The 20,227-nt window shown below is 51.8% G+C and overlaps 1 protein-coding gene across 1 annotated transcript in view; it reads left to right on the top strand.

Annotated features, from left to right (window-relative positions):
* The window catches only part of ARID3A (AT-rich interaction domain 3A), a 93,975-nt gene that overhangs the window by 59,419 nt on the left and 14,329 nt on the right, over positions 1 to 20,227 (top strand). Inside the window, 1 exon segment of the mRNA XM_030540255.1 lies at positions 12,991 to 13,063. Coding sequence (XP_030396115.1) covers positions 12,991 to 13,063 — 73 coding nt within the window.

Genomic DNA, 20,227 nt, shown 5'->3' with positions numbered 1-20,227 from the left:
AGCCTTACCCTCTGAGTCTGTTTTCCATCCATAAGGTGCAGATAGATATTATCTCGAACGGTTGTGAAGCTTAATTCAGTAATGTCCAAAAAGATGCAATAGGGAATAGGAATTCAAACTGTTCATTTTCATTGGTTTTACCAGATACCCATGCTATTTGGATAGCTGAAGATAGGAACTGTAACTCTTTACATATATATGGACAGAAATTGAGGTCTGTAGCTGAGAACTATTGTTCTGTGGACTGAAGACAATTTTAATTATTTAATATCTAACTCTTATGAGAGACCAGCACTGGGTTACAATATCCAGATTACAGGGAGGGGACCTTGTTGCACATCTGAGTTTACTTTTTCATCCCATGCGATGTAAATTTTCCCCGTAAATTGAAAAAAACCCTTCCATTCTGTTTGCTTATGTAGAAGAGAGAAATTGCACAGCTTGATTGGTTAAAATTGTACTAGTGGCTTTAGATAAGATACCTGGATGTTTGTTTTCAGCCAATCAGACTGCACATGCAAAGGAGCACCTCCTGATTGGCTGCAGTTAGCTATTTTATTATTCACCTTCCAGGTGGTAAGTAGCCAGTGATTCGTTTTTCTGGCTGACCTTTCAGGTTGTTTGCCAGGCCTTTGCTGGAGCAAGTGTCTATTTCTGATGAAGACAATCAGAACCGGTCAGATTTTAGCTTCAGATCTCTGTGAGCAGCCCCCTGTGGGTTGTTTTATACTGACCTTCGGGGCCGCCCGGGGTGGGGAGGGCAATTTGCCCTGGGCCCCACAGGGCCCTGCTAGCCCTGGCCCGGCAGCGGTCCGAGTCTTCAGCGGCATTTCAGCGGCGGGGGCACCCTTTAGTTGCTCCGGGTCTTCGGCGGCATTTCGGCAGCGGTGGGCCCTTCGGTTGCTCCGGGTCTTCAGCGGCATTTCGGCGGCAGGGCGCCCTTCAGTGCTGCCAAAGATGCAGAGCGACTGAAGGGCCCCACACCGCTGAAATGCCGCCAAAGACCTGGACCGCCGCCGGGTGAGTACAAACGCTGCAGCCCCTCCGCTTTGCTCCAGGCCCCCCAAATCCTCTGGGCAGCCCTGCGGACCTTAACGCCCAAGCGTGTGCATTTCCTGTTCCCCTCAAAGAAAACACAAGGAACTTTTTGCTTAATGCAGCTTTCTCTTTGCAATTCCATCAGGCAGAGGACTGTGACATTTTAACCACCCCTCCGCCGCCACCCCCAATTACACTACGTTTCCTTCCCTCACTCGTTTGTAGTTAAACAGCAGGCTCAGCCTAAAAGGATCCTGCGTCTTAATTCCCATTTTCAAAACCTCTCCTTTGTGTGAAACGAGGGAGAGCACGTGCTCATGCAGACGATACAGGCTTGGTGGGAAGCTGGTTAGTGGTTTTCCAGACGTTGTCCACAACCCCGTGACAATTTCATGCTTGATTTTGCAATCGGAGGTAGAATGAGTCTGTGGTGAGTCAATCTCTTCTTAGATGGAGGTCTGAGATTTTCCACGTGCGCCATGGGGAGCAGGGGGTGGGGGTAGGTTCTGGTCTGATGCAGGCACGCAGCTCCTTTGGGGTGGCATTGGGGACGCCTGCCGTTGGGGTGCAGCATTCAGTGTAGTTTTAATCACGAGACAGACTGGCCTCGGAGACCAAGAGAAGCAAAGCTGTTACTATGGAAGGTGGTGAAGTCTAGCGGACAAGCCACTGGGTGTCAGGAAACATGGGTTCTGGTGATGAAACCTGATGACAGGTGAATCCTGTTATAAGGAGGGTCTTATAGGATCACACTTCACCTGCATGTAATCTTACATAGGAACCAGAATTAGGCCCTTATCTCCTTTGGAAACGGGATTCTAAGGTCAACCAAGCCGCTCCAAATGGATCCACTCTTGGCACTCAGCGCCTGCTGGTCTCCTGCAGTTAGCATCTGGCCGGTCTATTTTCCACTCCCCGGTGACGCGTTTTACGAGAGAGAAGGAACTGAATTAACTTGCCATGGTGCGGAAGCGGCCACATGTTCACAACAGGGCAGAAGGGGTGGGGGTGAATTCCCCGAGGAGCTCTCTTTACAAGAAAGTAATATGGTGTCAGTAACAATTCCAGTAGTGGGGCAACGGAGGGGAACTTGAAAGCCAGCGTAGAGTGGGGAAGACGAGCCTTTAGGAACTGGGCTTCTGTGATAATGGCATGAGTCGAAGCAGGAGCGGCTGAGTGGGTGTGAAGGGAGAGTTATTGTGCTGGGTTATCAGTCTCCAGCAGTGCCGGGGAAGCCCCTCCATGCCATCCCGTGCCTCCTAAAAACTCCAGGCCTGGTGCTCATGTACATTCAGGCCCCTTTACATTGCTCTGCAATGTGAATTGGGTATAACTCTGAGGCCTGGTCTGTACCGTGGGATTGGACCATTATAACTATGTTAGATAGGGGATAGATTTCTCATTTTGCCTTTTAATCAATATAGTTATCCTGGAACAAGCTCTCAGTGTGGACGCACTTCAGCTGGCATCAAAGTGCCTAATGTACTAGCATAGCTTATTCTCGTTCCTGTGTAGGAAGAGCAATACTGGGAAAAGCACCTTTTTATAACTGCTTCAGTGCCACGAAGTTCTACCACTTTAACTATGGTGGTATTGTTAACATCGCATCTGAGCATCTTGCCCTCTTTCATGTATTTATCCTCAGAACGCACCTCTCTGAGGCAGGGCAGTGCTGTTCTTCCCATTGTACAGGCTGGGAACTGAGGCAGAGAGAGGCTAAGTGACTTGCCCAATGTCATGGAGGAAGTCTGTGGCAGAACTGGGATTTGAACCCAGCAGTCCCAAATTCCAGGCTGGTGACACCAACCCTGGATCATTCTTGCTCTTGGTTATTGGCTTTTACGCCTTCGTGTCTGTGCTGTAAATGGGCAAGGCAACGAACCACGGTGTTTCTGGGGAGGACTGTGCTGCAGGATGGTGCTGAGTTCAGGGAGCTGGTGCCTGCTGGAAATTCACGGACCACATGGCCACAGCACCAAGCCTGTGAGTCTGAGCCTCTCCGTTAATCTGCCTAATTGATAGAAGCGCTTTCCTAATTTATTCCCCCACCTGCGAGCCCTGAGATCCCCCGTCCCCACAATGATCCCTTTTCACACTTCTATAGCCTCCCTTCCCCAGCCGGAGAAACCCAAGCTCTGTTCCCGGAATCCGTCCCCCCGATACAGGAATCCTGGGCTCCTCCCCGCTCCCTCCCCGCGCAACATATAATCTCTGGACACCAGTCTCCTTTGCAGCTTCTCGGGGGTTGCTGCCCTCCCCTGCCTCCCTGCTCCTTGCTGCCCTTCCCTCCCCAGGCCTGGGCCAGCGTGGCTTGGAATGGGGGAGGGTGACAACTTGAAAGCAGTCTGGGCTCGAAAGTGGTGTTGGTGATAAAGGCAGGTTCTGACCTTTGCCTGCATCCATTGCACAGAGGCTGGCTGAGCCTTTAACGAACTTCCCAGGAAGCTGCGGGTTTTATGGCTTTCTTTCAACACCCCTGGTTATCGGTGCGGTCCCACTGATCTCTGCCATAGGTCACCCTGTTCTGGAGGCCTGACTTTGCAGAGGGAAATGTCAGGCTTCAGAAACCGTGATGTTGCCCTCTGCACTGTTCCCTTACTTATAAAGCCCACTTAGCAGGCAGCCTTCTCGGCCAGCCAGGGGCAGATAACTCTGGGGGAGGCGGGAGTTTGTCATTCAAAGGATCAGCGCCCTGACCTCAAGTCCCTGCTCTGCCACAGACTCCCCGTGGGACCCTGGGCAAGTCACTTAGCCTTCCTGTGCCTTGGTTTTCCCATCTCTTCAATGGCAATAATAGTCCCACCTCCTAGGTGGGTGGTTAAAATCTGAGAAGTGCTAAGGTACCACAGGCATGGGGTCCAGATGAACTCTTATTATTTATATTATAATCATAAGCACGGCCACACAGAGTGAGACCAATGGTCCATCTAGCCCAGTGTCCTGTCTTCTGACAGTGACCAGTGCCAGATGCTTCAGAGGAAATGAACAGAACGGGGCAATTATTGAGCAATCCATCCCCTGTCGTTCAGTCCGAGCTTCCGGCAGTCAGAGGTTTAGGGACACCCAGAGCATGTCCCTGGCCATCTTGGCTAATAGCCACTGCTGGACCGATCCTTCATGAACTTACTAAATTCTTTTTTGAAGCCAGTTCTACTTTTGGCCTGCACAACATCCCCTGGCAATGAGTTCCACAGGCTGACTATGTGTTGTGTAAAGAGGTACTTCCTTCTGTTTGTTTTAAACCTAGTCATTTCATTGGGGGACCCCTGGGTCTTGTGTTATGTGAAATAGAACAGGGAAGTGTTATTTAGCCTTTCTCCAAACCCTTCATGATTTTACGGAAGCTCTATCATATTCCCCCTCAGTCATCCCTTTTCTAAGCAGAGCAGTCCCTGTTCCATATCCCTAATCCAGATCCTTGGGAGACTCCACTATTTACCTCTTTCCATTGGGAAAACTGGACGTTTATTCTTACTCTTTGTTTCCTGTTGTTCCATGAGAGGCCCTTCTCATCTCTGGACGGCCTGCTTTGCTTAGGAGCCTTTGGTGTGACTCCTGGTCTGAGCTTTCTGAAAGTCCAAGTACGCTATAGTCCTGTGCTTGTTGACACCCTCGAGAAATGCTACTTAAAAACAATTCTGCTTTTGTGTCTTTTGCTAGTTGCTCTTCAAATGCTTTTTTTGGCCTGACTAATTGTACCTGACTTGCTAGAGTTTATGCTCCTTTCTGTTTTTCGCCCTAGGATCAGCCTTGCAGTTTTTAAAGGAAGCCTTTTTGCCTCCAGCTGCCGCCACCTTTATTGTGCCGTTTAGCCACGGTGGCATTTTTTGGGGTCCTCTTACTGATTTTGCTTATTTGGGGCATATGTTTAGTCTGAGCCTTTATTATGGTGTTTCTAAATGGTTTCCATGCAGCTTGCAGGCATTTCACCCTTCCATGCAGCTTGCAGGCATTTCACCCCATGACCGTTCCTTCTAATTTCCATGTAGCTAGCTTCCTCATTTTTGTGTAATTCCCCTTTGCATGTTAAATGCTGCTGGGGTGGGGTTTTTTTTGGTATTTCCTCCCCTACAAGGATGTTACATTTAATTCCATTGTGGTTGCTGTTTCTTAGCAGTTCAGCTCTGTTCACCTTGTGGACCAGATCCTGTGCTCCACAAAAGACTAAATCAAGATTTGCCTCCCCCATAGTGGGGTTCCAGGACAAGCCGCTTCAATAAACAATCATCAGTGGAGTCTAGAAATGTGACATCTGCATCCCATCTTGAGGTGACATATATCGACTGGCTACGGGGGTAGTTGAAATCCCCCATTATTAGTGGGTATTCTGTTTGTTTAGCCTCTCTAACCTCCCTGAGCATTTCACAATCACCAGCCTAGAGGCCCTAGTGTGATGGACACACACGTAGTAAGAGACAGTCCTTGCCCCAAAGCGCGTCCAGTCTAAACAGACAAAGGATGGGAGGGGAAACTGAGGAATGGAGCGAGGAAGGGGCATGGCCAAGCACACACAACAGGGCAGGGGGCAGAGTCAAGAATAGAAGCTAGGTCTTGTGTTTCCCAGGCTCGTGCCCTGTGCACTAGGCCACACAGCCTCCCACAGCTCTGGCTATCTCTTGATTATTGAGATAACGGGGGCCATAGTGGTATCAAAGACAGCCAGAAAACCCTGTACCCTTCCCCCCTCTCTCCCTTGTCAGTCAGGGTAGGGGAAGAGGCAGCTCCTTTGCAGACCTGCTTTCGCAGACCCTGAGTTAAGACCCTTTGCCCTGACAACCCACATAGCTTCTTAAGCAGCTCCAGACGTCCCTCCAAAGAGGAATCATCCCAGGCAGCCAAGCTGGAGCTTGGGGCCCAGCATATCGGTTACACGGTTAATGTGCAACTTTGACACCATCAGCTCAGGATTGAACAAAGACTGTGAATGGCTTGCCAATTACAGAACCAGTTTCTCCTCTCTTGGTTTTCACACCTCAACTGCTAGAACAGGGCCTCATCCCCCCTGATTGAACTGACCTCGTTATCTCTAGCTTGCTTGCTAGCACACATATATATACCTGCCCCTGGATACTTCCATTACATGCATCTGAGGAAGTGGGTATTCACCCACGAAAGCTCATGCTCCAAAACGTCTGTTAGTCTATAAGGTGCCACAGGATTCTTTGCTGCTTTTACGGTTAATGTGCTAATCCGCCAAGGCGCAGTCTGCGGCCCCACGGTACATGCCCTGCTGAGATACCTGCTAATATTTATAGGCCTGCAGTAGCCCCCGAGGCCTTGGCTCTGCTGGCAGTTGTTCAGAATGGTCATTGACAAAAACGAGAGGCGCTTGGCACGGCGTGGTATTTGGCAAAGCCCGGGCTGCTTAGGGACTGCATCGCCCAGCACTGTGCTCCCAGCTTGTGGGGTGACTGGGGCGTATGGGTCGGCACTGCAAGGGAGTGTGGAGCTGCAGCACCTGAATCTGTACCCTGGACAGGGAGGGGGGAGATGTTTCTTGGGGGAGGGAAAATAACACAGGAATTCTGGATTCCCTCCCCCCCACAAAACTTTGTTGGACCCTGATGTCCTGAGTTGGTTTCTGGTGGGGCTGCTGCACTTCCCTGCTGCACTTCCCAGCTCCTCCCTTCCATGCCAGACTTGGATCTGATCCTGCCAGCCCCTGGTCTGATCCTACAAGGAGTTAATGTCTCCTGGCTGGCGCTGAGGGAGCAGAGCACCTCCCTGGGGATGCTCCAGACCTTGGCAGATCAGGTCCTGTGTTTCTGCGGTTGTGTTCAAAGCTGCATCCCCCCAGGCCCATTAACATACCTTACTGGGCTACCCTCACCGAATCTGCTGGCCTCATGCCCTGCCAGATGTGCAGCCCACGCCTCAGACCTTCTGTCATGCAACCAACCGGCATAGAGCCATTAAATGTGACTAATCGTTTCTCGTCCATTGCATCTCTAGATTCTCCGTATTATTTAACATGTGTCTGTAGCTTCGAGGGCCATGTAGCACCTGACCCAGGGAGCGCAGAGACAGTCCCCACCCTAAAGCGACAGAATGCTGGAGGTGAAAAGAGGGGTAGACTGAGAGAAGGATTAACAGAATAAGGCTAACAACAGTGCAGCGGGCTGGTTCGTAGCTAGCGGCAGTAGTAAGCTGTTACCTAAGCTGGTCACAGTTTTTTCCATTGGAACTCTTCTGGGATTTCAACTATAAATAAACTTTTTTCTGAAACGTGTGTCTGCTTTCCCCCCACCCAAATTAAAAATGAATGTCCCAAAGCCAAAATATTTCCATTTTTTCTATTTCAATGAAAAGTCACAACCTTCAGTGAAAACGCGGGTGAGAATTAGATTTGGTTGAAATTTTCCACAGCAGCCAAGCTGTACTTTCGGAGGAGTCCTGCTGTTATTCTCTGGGGGTTTTGTTTCTGTTCTGCGTCGGTTCTTAACCCGCGCTCATGGCCGCCGTATCTGAGCGCCATCCAGTCATGCGTTACACGGCGTGACTCACATCTGTCACAAGTGGCTCGTTCTCTCCTCCACTCCCTCAGGAGGGAAGCGTGGGCAGTGGAGTCTCTTGTTTTGGTAGGGTTGGCTTTTTTTTTTTGCTATATGTTCTGCTGGCTCTCAGCCTGGTTGCTAGGCAACTCAGCAAGTTCACCTGGACCCGATGAGCTCCCTCCAAACGGTTGCGTTTCCTGACGGGGCTGGGGAGCCAGAGGTTTGCTGCATGAGCCTCGCCATGGCAGCACACAGCCTGCTCAAGGTGTAACGTGCCCGCAGCTGCTCTCACTTCCGCTTCCTTGCTCCCGACCCAGTTCCTGCTGCATCCCCAACCTCTCTGCTCCGTCTTGGTTTCTGACTCTTGGCTCCCTCCTGAACTATGATTCCAGCTCATCCTTCAGCTTGGGTTTGGCTTCTGACTCCAGTTCAGAGGTTAGTCTTGGCCCCTGGACCCTGACTCCAGCTTCACCCGTGGGCCGGTGCCTGGTTCTTGAATCTATGCTTGTCACCCGCCAAAGTGCACCACAATCACCAGGCAAGGTCCTGCTCCACCCACTAGCTAGGCCAGCCTGTGGCTTACGTTTGGTAAGGAAGGCAGGTCAAAGAAATTCACCTTGCACTTGGAACAGGGAGTGGGGTGGTCCTTAGTTCCTTAGGGAGTTCCCTCCATTGTCTCCCGCACAGACAAACTGCCTGGGTTGTAGAGCGTTTCCATTCTGCCATTGGTGCACGTGCGGACCAGTCGTTAAAGGAGGACCTGACACACTGGTGGGAGACACACTGGCAGTAGGCTGGTGCAATGGTTGTTTCTCTCTTTAGCCTGTGAAGCAGCCTTCGCTGTATTTCACACGTGCTTGCGCTTTAATCAGTTCCTCTGACGGATGTGTGGCAATTACGACTATTAATCAGCTACGCGGCTACCGTGCAAAAACTCTAACCAGCATTGGGACCCAGCTTCCAAAACGTGGTTAAGAATTTAACGTGGCTTTTGATCCTTTGCCTCCCCAGCCGGCAAGGCCTGCTCTCATCAATCACATCTGGAATGTGCTCCGCTGTCAAACGATGGGTGTGGTCCCAGGCGAAAAGCTGGTGCAAGTATAAATTGAGGTTGCATTAGAAGGCTTGCATAGATCTTCCTGTCACGGCTTATAAAAACATCCCCCAGTTGTGTATTACTAAGACCCCTTGCAGCATGTAATGCCCCTGTGCCTTGCTTCATTAATCTTGTCTGGTTTACAATAGCGTTAGCGCCTTGTATTGTGTAAGGCTTGGATGTGGGGTGGGAAGAAGGCGTCTTGCATCAAAGGATCCCTTTGCAGAAAGGAGAGGAAGGGGCTTCTGTCCCTACGGTCTCATGGAGCGTGAAATTCGCTCTCGCGGGAGGTGTGGACTTTAAGATGCTTTGTAAATAAGGTTGGTAGATTCTCCAGTCCGGATCCAATTTATGAAAGGGAGGGGCTAGGGCTTGCAGACACTAAAAGCCCCGGTGATCCCCTTGGGACGCTCTTTGACCAAATACGGGGCACCGCAGTGGAGTGCTGCAGGCAAAGCAGCATTCCTGTATCATGAAGGGGCTGATCAAAACCTGCGCCAGCCACAACAGTCCAAGTTAATGCTGAACTCCTGCCTTCGGGGCGAGGTGAAGACTTTAATGCCAGGTAAACTGCCGTTCGTGTGACACACGAAGGAGGATGGTCTGTGACTGTGGGACTAGCCTGGGCCATGGGAGTCCTGGGGTTAACCTACAGGTTACTAGTGGGATTCGAACCAGGAACCTGCAGCAGTAAAAGAGGGCAGGTCTCCTGCTTGAGCTAAAGGAGTAACTCCAATAGCTGGTAGCCGCAGGAGACTAGTATCCGCTAGTGGAGGATGCAAGACGCATTTGGTTAGCATGAGTTACAATCACTGTTGGTATTTGAGAGCCCAGTCGTGAACCAGGACCCCATGGTGCTAGGCGCTATCTGCACACAGAACCCTTTATACACTAACAGAAACACCGAGTGAGTGAGATAATGGTATTTATTGGACCAGCTTTTGTCCAATAAAAGAGATTCCCTCACCCAGCTTGTCTCTCAAATATCCTGGGACCAACAGGGCTACAGCTACTCTGCATTATGCACTAATAGGAACAAGTGTCCTAGGAGCCTCTTTATTGCCCTGCCTTGGTAGTTGAAGCTCTTTAGGGTGGACCCAGAGCCCAGATCCTCAATCGGAATTAGGTCCCTAAATCTCTTTGACAGGGCTGGCGCTTCCATTAGGTGACCGTAGGCGCTCGCCTAGGGCCCCAGGATTCGGGGGACAGCATTTTATGCGCTCCCCATGGAGCACACAGGAGCTTCCGGTTCCGCTCCCGTCACACTACCAAAGAAGGTCCTTCTGCCGACGTGCCGTGGAAAACAGCGGCAGGCAATTGAGCAGCTCAATGACTGCCGTTGTCGCCTGCGGCATTTCGGCAGAGGGTCCTTCTTCGGTGGCGTGACGGGAGTGGAACCGGAAGCTCCCGCACACCCCGTGGGGAGCGCACAAAATGCCACCCCCTGAATTCTGCTTAGAGCGCCAGAAACCCTGACGCCACTCCTGCTCTTCGAGACTCTCTGGGCCCAGATCATTGTGTCTTGCACGTTGCGCTCAGAAGGCCAGCGACGCTTTACAGATAACGGGACAGGATCTGTCTTCTTACTCGGGAGCTCTGGGGCCGTGGTTTTACGCTGATGTTTTCAATCTCTGAAGCGTTCAGAGTGGTTCGGACGGAGGCGGCAGCTCAGTTTCATTTAATGTAGCAGGCTTTTGGAGTCATGTTAGAAACGGACAGAGGGGCAAAGGTCCCACCAGCTGGTGTAAGTGACTGACACTCTTGCTGCGCGGGGAGAAGGGGAGGCGATATTAATAGTTGAGGCAGTACTCCGACACCCACGCACTTTGCAGCTAATGAGCGCTACGTGCACCGAAGATTCTCTGCGTTCCCTCTACCGGCTCGCAGGCTTCCCTTGCTGCAAACAGCTGCTGAGAAACGCTTGCATGAGCCATGAAGGAAACAGCTTTGAAAGGGGCTGAATCTCTGTGCTGTGTCAGTGCACCCCCTCCCTTGACAGCTTTACACACGGTCTGCTGCAGTGTATTGTTAAAGAAACGGCGATTCTTGTGCCCAGCTTAACAAAGGGTCATCCATAATAACTGGTCTGGCTGGGTCCCTGAATGCACCTTTATCCATGGGACCACATCAGTGGAGCTTTGCCATGCAAACGGCTGGAGGCTTGCTGCTGCTGTTAGATGTACTGTGGTAGTGCCCGGCTGCCCCGGTCAGGGATCAGGGCTCCGTTGTGCAGGGAGCTGTACGTACATCTAACATAATATGCTCCCTGCCCCAAAGAGCTTGCAGTCTGGATATGTTGAATTCTGTCCCCTGTCTTGGTAATTGGGATCACCACATAATGATCTGGAGTGTTTGCCATTAAAGGGACAAGATGGGAGAAGGACTCTTTTATAGGACCAACGCCTGTTGGGGGGAGAGACGAGCTTTTGAGCTCTGCAGAGCTCTTCTGCAGGTGTCGGCTCACAAACGTGTGTCTCTCATCCACAGAAGTCGGTCCAATCAAAGAGATTGCCTCACCCTCTCTAATACACCCTGACCAACAGTGCTGCATAGGCTTAAAGGTGTTTGTCTGCCCAGGACTTGCTTTGCTAACGGCAAACAATCTGGAACCCTTTCAGGTTAACTTACCGTCTTTCAGTCTTTTTAAAGCCGCAACGCAGCTGCGGGTCATGACGTGCTTGCTGCCTATTCTTGGGGAGGAAACGTTACTGCTCTTCACCTAAGCTATGCAAAGTGTGTGCCCGGAGAGCGTGTTAATTACAGAGAACAGGGGTCATGCCACCAGTGCTTCAGCTCTGCCAGCAAGCAGCAAAAAGTCAATGGCTGCCAGGGCTCCTGCGACCGACGATGGCCCACAGAGCTGGGCAGCAGAATGGCTTTTGCCTCCTTCCAAAGAAGGACCTGATCGCGTGGGGACTGAGGGCTGTGGCCCCGATCCTGCTCCCATTCTTGACACTAAGCCCATGCTTACGCTTGGGGATTTCAGATCCCTACGGTAGTCAGGCGCCCGACTCCTGAACTGGCTCCCCTTGTCATTTGGGCACCTAACTCCACGATGCTCCAGCCGAAGAGCCAGCCCAAATGAGTGCTACCGTCCCAAGCAGACCCCACGGCGCACCAGTGCACCCCACGTTCAGCCTGGCTTAGACGTCAAGCTCTTTAGGCCAGAGACTGTGCTGCTGCTCATACATCATCAGCCCCTAACACACAGCAGGGGATAAGCCCCCGCCCCCGCCCTTTATAAGGTTTCTGGGAGTCTCTTGGAGCAGTAACCTGATGTTGCCAGAATGGACCAATCGGATGGCATTATCCCGGGAGCTATCTATAGCCCCCATGACGATAGCATTGGAGCCCCTCCCAATCTCCCAGCCCTCCTGTGAAGTGGGGCATTATGGGAACCGTTATCCCCATTTTACAGATTGTGATCTGAGGCACAGAGAAATTAAGTGACTTGACCAAGCTCACATAAGCAAGTTCGATGGGTCTTGCCCACATGCTCAGGGTCTAACTGATCACTGTATTTGAGGTTGGGAAGGAATTTTCCCCCATGTCAGATTGGCTGAGACCCTGTGGGGGTTTTCCCTTTCCTCTGCAGCGTGGGGCACGGGCCACTTGCAGGTTTAAACTACTGTAAATAGTGGATTCTCTGTAACTTCCAGTCTTTAAACCGTGATTTGAGGATGTCTGTAACTCAGCGGAGATTAGGAGTGGGTGTGGGAGGTTCTGTGACCTGCGATGTGCAGGGGGTCAAACCAGATGAATACAGTGGTCCCTTCTAACCTTACAGTCTATGAATCTTCCAAGCCATAACAAACAGCTTAACCACTGGGCCACGTGCTGGAGACTCATGTAAAGAAGTGTGTGCTCACCTGCTGTTGTCTCCTCTTCCCCCTTCTAATCACCACTCCAAACCACAGCCGTGCAAATGGTTTAAAACCAGCAAGTATCGCACGCTGCGGTGCGGCTGTGCCTAGAGAGGGAGCAGCGTTTATAACTCTCGTTGCATAGCGGGAAAACCTAGAAGCTAAAGGAAACCGGGTGAGTGAGACAGCGACCTGGCTGCATTTCAGGACTCTGCTTCATGCAGCCTCCCCCATTTCACTGCTGCCTCTGCTCACCAGCTGACCCAGCAGTGGAGCTAAAGCGTCTCTCATAATAAACGATCTGCCATGTTTCCTACCTACTAGGCCAAGCGCCGTCCAGCACGTTTAACTTCCTCTGACATGGGGCGGGCTGGGCAATGCAGAGCCAGGCTCTCCGGGCCCCTCTCTATGGGGGATGCACTGGTGTGTGGGTGTTTGTCATGTTCTCCCACCCCGGGTGCCTTGCGAGTGATCTCTTCTCTTCCTTCTCTGTGCACAGCTGTACGAGCTGGATGGCGATCCCAAGAGGAAAGAATTCCTGGACGACCTCTTCAGCTTTATGCAGAAGCGAGGTGAGCCTTGCAGTATTGTCCTGGCGAGCTTGCACTAATGCACATGTGTGTTCCCTGTCCCCTCGCCACCTCAGGTGAGATTCAGAGCTCGAGGAGCCCCACGTTTTATTTTCTTGCTTAATATTATTGCCTCAAAGTGAAAGCTCTCGCCGGCCGAATCGTAGAATATCAGAGTTGGAAGGGACCTCAGGACAAATCCCCAACTAAATCATGAACATGAACCTTGCTGCACATGGGGCTCAATCCTGCTGCATTGAAATGGGTGGCACCTCTGTCCCCGCTGACTTCAGTGGAGCAGGATTGGGCCCCTCGTTCCAGTGGCTTTGCTTTCTTGACTTTTCAACCTTTGGGTCTTGTTTTGCCAAAGCCCTACATATGACCCTGCATTACCAGTTTGATATTCCCCTGTCCCTGCTTCTGGGCAAGCGCCTCTCCCTTCTTAATTGGGGTTTGTTTCCTTATTTCCCGCCCCGTTGTAACGGAGACCCTTGCCTGCTGTGCACGGATGCAGCATTCTTGATTTGGTCACTGAGCATTAATTTGCTCCCTTGTCTCTTCTGCCCATCTATCCTGCTGTGCATCTCTTAATATTTTTGAGTGGATGCGATGCTGCATCAGAAACTTTGCTACCAGGATTGATAAGTGGCTGCTGGAATCCCTTTTCCTCCCGTGCAGCTTCACTCCATGGATAGAATCCATGATTTCCAGCCGCTCCTTCAGAGCCCTGATGTGCTTTTCAAACATGCTTTTGGCTCGGGAGCAGGGAGTTGGTGCATTCACACCGAGCAATAACAACGAACAGAGTCAACACAGCAAAGCGACTCCGTGGCAAATGCCATAGCACGGATGAAAAATCTGGGCTGATATTTTCAAAAGCGACTAGAGATTTTTTTTTCGTGCCTCCTTTTTCAGAAGTGCCGACCTGGCCACTGTCTGAAAATCAGATCCAATGAAGGTGTCTCAAGTCAGGCACCTCAAACTGCATGTCACTTTTGCCATATCTAGGCTTATGACATCAAAGAGGCGCTGTCAAGTTAGGAATATATATATTTAATTCCCTTCTTTGATACAAAAACAGTTGGGATGATTAAATCTGACAGAGTTTGAGCCAGTTTCGCTGGTTGGTTTGTTCTCTTCCTGCATTTCTTAGTGTGGACAGTGGAAATAGAGGAACCACTTTCACTTTGCTTATCAGTTTTGCGTGGCTTTCTTGTTCAGGCTCCTTTTGCAGGAGCCTGGCCCTGCAGCCTTTGGGTTGTGTCAAACTGCTTCCACTGGCCTTTAATTTTGTTTAAAAAAAAAAAAAGTAAGAACATTTCTACAGACCTTAAAGCTTCACAGCAGCAGAATCCCAGCAGTTGTAGTGTTTGCCAGAAGCTACATTTGGTCCAAATTTGGCCCTATTGGTGTAGGAGAGAGGCTCAGCGGGGAGCATATGGGGAAGGGGATCAAGGAGAGGCTTCACCGTGAAAGACAGTGCCCTGGCCCATCCTCTATGGGCTGGGAAAGCAGAGCAGGAAATCTTGCGGCACATACGGAGATGCCAGCTCCAAGACACATCATGAGAATGTCACCGCCGGTGCGTGTGACTCTGTACCGAGGAGCTGGTGACCTGCATTGAAGTCACTCGTGTCCGTGTGCACTACTGGCCTCTACTGGATGGAATTGGAACTGTCAGTGTGTGTGTCTTAGGCCCCTGAGCAGCTCACAGGTTACAGAGAGTCTCCTTTAGCTCAGCCTGTGCTGCTGGACCAGGAGAATCTGAATTCTACCCTGGGTGTAGCATGCAATGTAAGGATAGCCAGGAACTGACAAGTGCCCCAGGTTTGGGATAATATCTTGCAGGGATAAGACAGGGCAAGTGGGAGTGAAAAACAGTAGACCAGCTCACGGGGGCCCAAAGTAGAACTAGCGCTTGTAAGGTTTTTGGGTCAGGGGCTGTCCTCTTGTTCTGTTTTTGTACGGCAGCCTGGGGCTTGTAGGGGAGGTAGGGGGAAGGTTGAGCCCAGCTGGTTTCAAACCTTCCCCTTTGAGAGGGACGGTGGCAGGACAGAGGCATGTTGAGGGGGAGAAGCCGGTCCCCATCTCCCAAGCAGCCATGGGTCAGGGAGGAGATTTCCAGCCAGCCGCTTCAGAGATGCAAAAACGACTCTGCAGCTGTATTTACAATGGGGGGGAGGGCTGTTTGCCTTAGTGGCGGGCTCGGGTTCCCAAGGAAAGCAGATAGTGCTGCCGCTTGCTTGCGTGGGGCCTTTTGTCAAGCAGGCAGCATCTAGGAAACGGGGAGGGGGGGGAAGAATCGGCCAAGTTTACTTATTCCATCCTCTGGGTCCTCTCCCAGCCCCTAGCGCTTCCACAAACAATGCAGCCAGCAAGGTGTGGACTCTCCTCGACTGGGGGAGGGAAGGGAGGAGCCCCAGCAATTGCAGGGCTGAAATTAACACGTTTCCAAGGCAGGAAAGGTCACCCTCCAGAGCCGAGCGGCTGGAATTCGTGGAGGATATTGTTACTGTGTGCAGGAACCTTGGAAAGCTGGTCTCGGAAGCTAATTTCCCATGGTCGGAGGGAAAGTTTTGGGGAGCATAAGAGGACAGGGTTTGATTTCATCCTGTAGTAATTAATACTTTATGTAACGCTCTTCAGCGGTGGCTGTCAAAGCTCCTGAAAGAGCATCACTGTTGCCTTTTCCAGAAGGGCTGGGGGGTGGAAACTGAGGCACAGAGTGGCTGTGACTTTCCAGAGGGTCACCCACAGGCCTCAGCTGAGCCAGGAACAGAACTTAGCAGTTCCGACTCCCAGCCCCACGCCCGCATCACTCAACCGCGCTGCCTGCCAAAACCACCGTGAGGAGGATGCCAAAAGCAGATTGCACGGGTTTGGCGGCAGAATATAGTGGAGAACAATGTGAGGTGGTGAACAGCAGGGGGGCAGGCTGAGATTACGTGGCAGTGGTAATCTTGGAGGGTAGGTGGCTGGTCTGAGCATGAGCATTGAGCCTGCAGAACAAATTCACGCCTCTTGGAATTACCTAGCAAGGCTGCCGTGGAGGGTGACCAGGTACAGGCTAAACACGAGACCTGTGTGTTTGACACGCTTGGCCTTGCCCTCCTCAGAAATCGCACCCAGGTCCTGGGGAAATATGTTTAGCCTTATTGAAGGAGAAAAGCCACCGGCTATTCTATTGGGCTGGCACATCAATCATAAACTCCCATGCAGGTGCTGGCAGATTCATCACAGCATTGCTTGTGCAAGTCAGCAAATAACAATTATCATAGAATATCAGGGTTGGAAGGGACCTCAGGAGATCATCTAGTCCAGTGGTCCCCAACCGTTTTCATCTGGCAAGTGCCGAATGATGAGCAGCTGAGGACCGTGGCTGGCGGACGAGCATCCGCCAAAATGCTGCTGAGAAGCAGCAACGTCAATAGACGTCGCTGCTGAAATGCCGCTGAAAATCAGTGGCATTTTGGTGGTGACGCCGCTGGATGATGATGCTTCTTGGTGGCATTTCAGCAGCTGCTTGTCTACTGGACAGTGCACAGGTGCACATAGATGCCTGGTGAGTGCTATGGCACCCATGATCTTGTCCAACCCCCTGCTCAAAGCAGGACAAATCCCCAGACTTTTTTTACTCCAGTTCCCTAAATGGCCCCCTCAAGGACTCAGCTCGCAACCCTGGGTTTAGCAGCTGAATGCTCAAACCACTGAGCTATCCCTCCCCACACATCACACAAATCACAGCTGCCCTCCTTTATTAATGGTGGGGAAGCGATTAAGTGAGATGTGCCCCGATAATCCCGGCAAGTGACCCGCACCTGCGTGATGCAGAGGAAGGCAAAAAATCCTCAAGGTCATTGCCAGTTTGACCTGTGGGCAGTTCCTTCCCAGGCCCACATATGGGGATCGGTTAGACTCTGAACCATGTGAGCCAGCCAGCCTTAACATTGCTAGCAATCTTAAGAGCTGAAGAGGGGACCTGAGTGTATCTGACGTGGGAATGTCTGCCTGAGTCTGCAGACAGTCTGAACTAAGAGGTGTGAACTGTCCAGTTCAGCCTCACGCTGAGACCTGCTGCTTGGCCCAAGTAGGGGCAAGGCTATGGTGGACATAAGGATAGGAACACGGGAGCTAGGGACTTGGGTTGTGGGCTGGCTGCTGTTCACAAGGGTTCAGAACAGCCTGGGTTCCCCTGAGACCCTCCCCCATCACCAGGTTTCAGAGCCTGAGCTCCAGCCACACCCTGGATGTCTGCACTGCTATTTTTAGCCCTGCGTGCCCAAGTCAGTTCACCCAGGCTCTGAAACTCACTGCCATGAGTCTGTTTTGGCCAGGTAGACATACCCCGGAAGCCCTCGGCTCCTGGTTAGGGACCAGAATAAGTGACCAGATTTTTAAACGAACAAAGCACATTCTTTTGAAAATCTGACCCATAAGGTTAAAACACTGAGCTGGGTCTCAGGAGATCCAGACTTCATTTCCAGCTCCGCCATTGTGTCCCTGAGTGACCTTGAGCAAGTCACTTAATCTCCCTTCCCCATCTGTAAAATGAGGAGGAGAAATCTGTTTCCTCTCTCTTGTCTGTCTCTTTGGGGCAGGGACTGCCCTGTGGTCTGCACATGCACAGCGATAGGGCCCTGATCTCTTACAGCCTCAAGGTGCTACCACCGTATCAACAATCTCTGTTGCTGACAACAACTGCAGCTGAGCAAGCTTTCCCAGGGACAAACCGTGATCAGCACCATTTAAGTAGCTGCGGTTTAACAATATGCCCCCTCCACCGCTGGCCTGTTTCCCTTCTTCCGGGGAGCAGCCATAAACCAGCAGCATCACCACGGGGTGGGGATTTTGTTTCTTGCTTTTAAAAAGGCAATAAATCAATAACGGAAGAAGCGGGAGAGGAGAAATCCTCGTTGGCTTCCCCCCCCCACTTCAGACTTTGCCACCTCCCTCCCCCACCCTTTGCACCCTTCCCCTGTACAATAAACCAGAGATCAAGACACCCCCCAGCCCTCCCCCAACTTGTCTGATTGAATCATCAGCATGATTCTTCAGGCAGCTATTGGTGAATGGATGTATTACAGCCCAGCCCCCTCCCTGACTATATGTGGTCTCTCTGCCGCTTTATATAAACATCCTGTGTCCACACTCCCCCTCACACCCCCGCCCCTTTCCCGTCCATGCTTGGCCCCAGCTCTGTACTAGGGTGGTAGGTTCAGAATGACCCTGGCTGGAACTAGCTGTTTGCTAAGTGTAGCATTAAAGCTGGTCACGTGATTCATTGCAGATGACTGTTCTACGGATGGGGAAATTCGTCCACAAACCAATTGTGTGTGTGTGTAAGAGAGAGAGTGTGTGTTGTGTTGTTTGGTTGTCATTGTGATGGTGGTTTTTTTCTTTGACAAATGTCTGTTCACGATTGCTCAGTGGATTGTTTCTTTTCCAGCTTCCGACTGGGTCCTGCGCCGGTGTTCGTAGTGTGCCCCTTCAGAATTGGCCAGTTCAATCCAGGGACCGCCTGCAGTTCTAGTCTTAGACCGGGCTCCTCACCCGAGTATCCGAGCGCCTCCCAGTTGTGTATTAAGCCATGCACCTGACATCCCTCCCGTACTGGCTGTGACATATGGGCAGCGGAGTTGGTCGGGTTTTTTTTAGCACATATGTTGCTCTGTGTCGATGGTCGCGAAGGCTGGTCAGAGATAACACGCCTGGCACTTGGAGTGGAAGGTGGGGAGGTTTGGGATGGGCCGTTGTTCCTGAGGCAGCTTGTGCCACGGTCCGGGACCAGCCACCGCAGACGTTCTGGCTCTGGCACAGCAGGCTCGGCTTCCGGCCCCTGAATGGACGATGTACGACCAGCGCGTCTGGTGCCAGGACGCCTGTTGGCACACGAAGGCCCAGCCCTGCTTGCGATGGGCTGGATCAGGCTATACGGAGCTGGGACTCAGTAGAGGGCTGGGGTGGGGCGGATCCTTCCCCCAGTGCCCACGCACCACGAAGCAGCGGCCGCCCTCCCATCCAGCTGCTGCTGCAGCCCGGCGTTACAATGCCGCCTCCTTGGGATCGGGCGTCGCTGGCTGACCCAGGTTGGCCACATCCCAAGGACGTGATCCAAACCCCATTAATGTCACAGGCAGCTTTTTCCCCCTGACTTCAGCGGGCTTTGGATCAGGTCCCAGTTCTCCTTCCCTCCCCTGCTATGAGCCGGGATCCAGCTAGGCGCCAGGCAGCTGGGTTCAGGGACGTGCAGATCCCTTGCATGGGGTCCTAGCATCATCCCCCACACACATGCCTTTTGCTGAGGTCAGGGACCTCTGCCTGCACAGGGGCTGGGGCAGCTTCAACCCATTAGGTTGGAACCACGTGGTCCATCCATCGCGACCTGTAAGCTTGATGGGCAGAGGCTGTCTTGCATGCAGTGTTGGCACTTACCCCACCCCCTTGTTTAGCCCTATGGGGCAAGGAGGGGAAGTCAGTCTCAGAGGGCCATCAAACCCTAGAGCCCCAGCTGCCATTGATACACTAATGATGCGAGGTCTGCAGAGATCCCACTGTAAGAACTGGCTTGCGACCATGTGAGTGTGATCCAGATTGAGCTCACCGCACCTCCATGGTGTCAGAAGGAGGCACTGTACTGGGGTGGGGTGAACAGTGGGGACTGCACCCTCTAGGGGAAGTTCCTGTACTGCTTATCTGATTTCTTGTATCATATAACTGAGGGTGCCTTGCCCATCTCATCCGTCTCTCTCTCTCACAGACACACACAGACTCTCTCTCCCCCTCTCACAGCTCAGGGTACAGATCCCGCTGGCCTGGATCTCCCAGGGCAGGTGTGGGGAAAAGCTAGAGCCAACCTGACTTTTCTCAGCCTTCAGAGGGCAAACCCCACAGGCCTGATCTAAAGTCCACTGGAAAGGTTTCCATTAGCTTTGGCTCAGACGCTCTTTGCTCTGCATTGTAGGAAGCTGGGGAGCCAAGGGGGTTTGCAGAAAACTTTTCTTTTTTGGAGGGCGAGTGGGGGAGAAGGTTGGTTGTTTTTTTCCCCCTCCATGGAAAAGTTTGTTTTCCAATAAAAAATGCAAACTTCAAATCCTTCCTCCCCCCTTTTCTCACCCCCCTCCTGCTTTCCTGCGACAAATGGGAGAGGAGATAGCCTGGGTAGGGGGC

This window comes from Gopherus evgoodei, chromosome 22 (assembly GCF_007399415.2).
Source record: "Gopherus evgoodei ecotype Sinaloan lineage chromosome 22, rGopEvg1_v1.p, whole genome shotgun sequence".
Taxonomy (NCBI): Eukaryota; Metazoa; Chordata; order Testudines; family Testudinidae; genus Gopherus; species Gopherus evgoodei.
The sequence above is the reverse complement of the archived record's forward strand: the minus strand, read 5'-3'. Positions and strand labels throughout refer to the sequence as shown.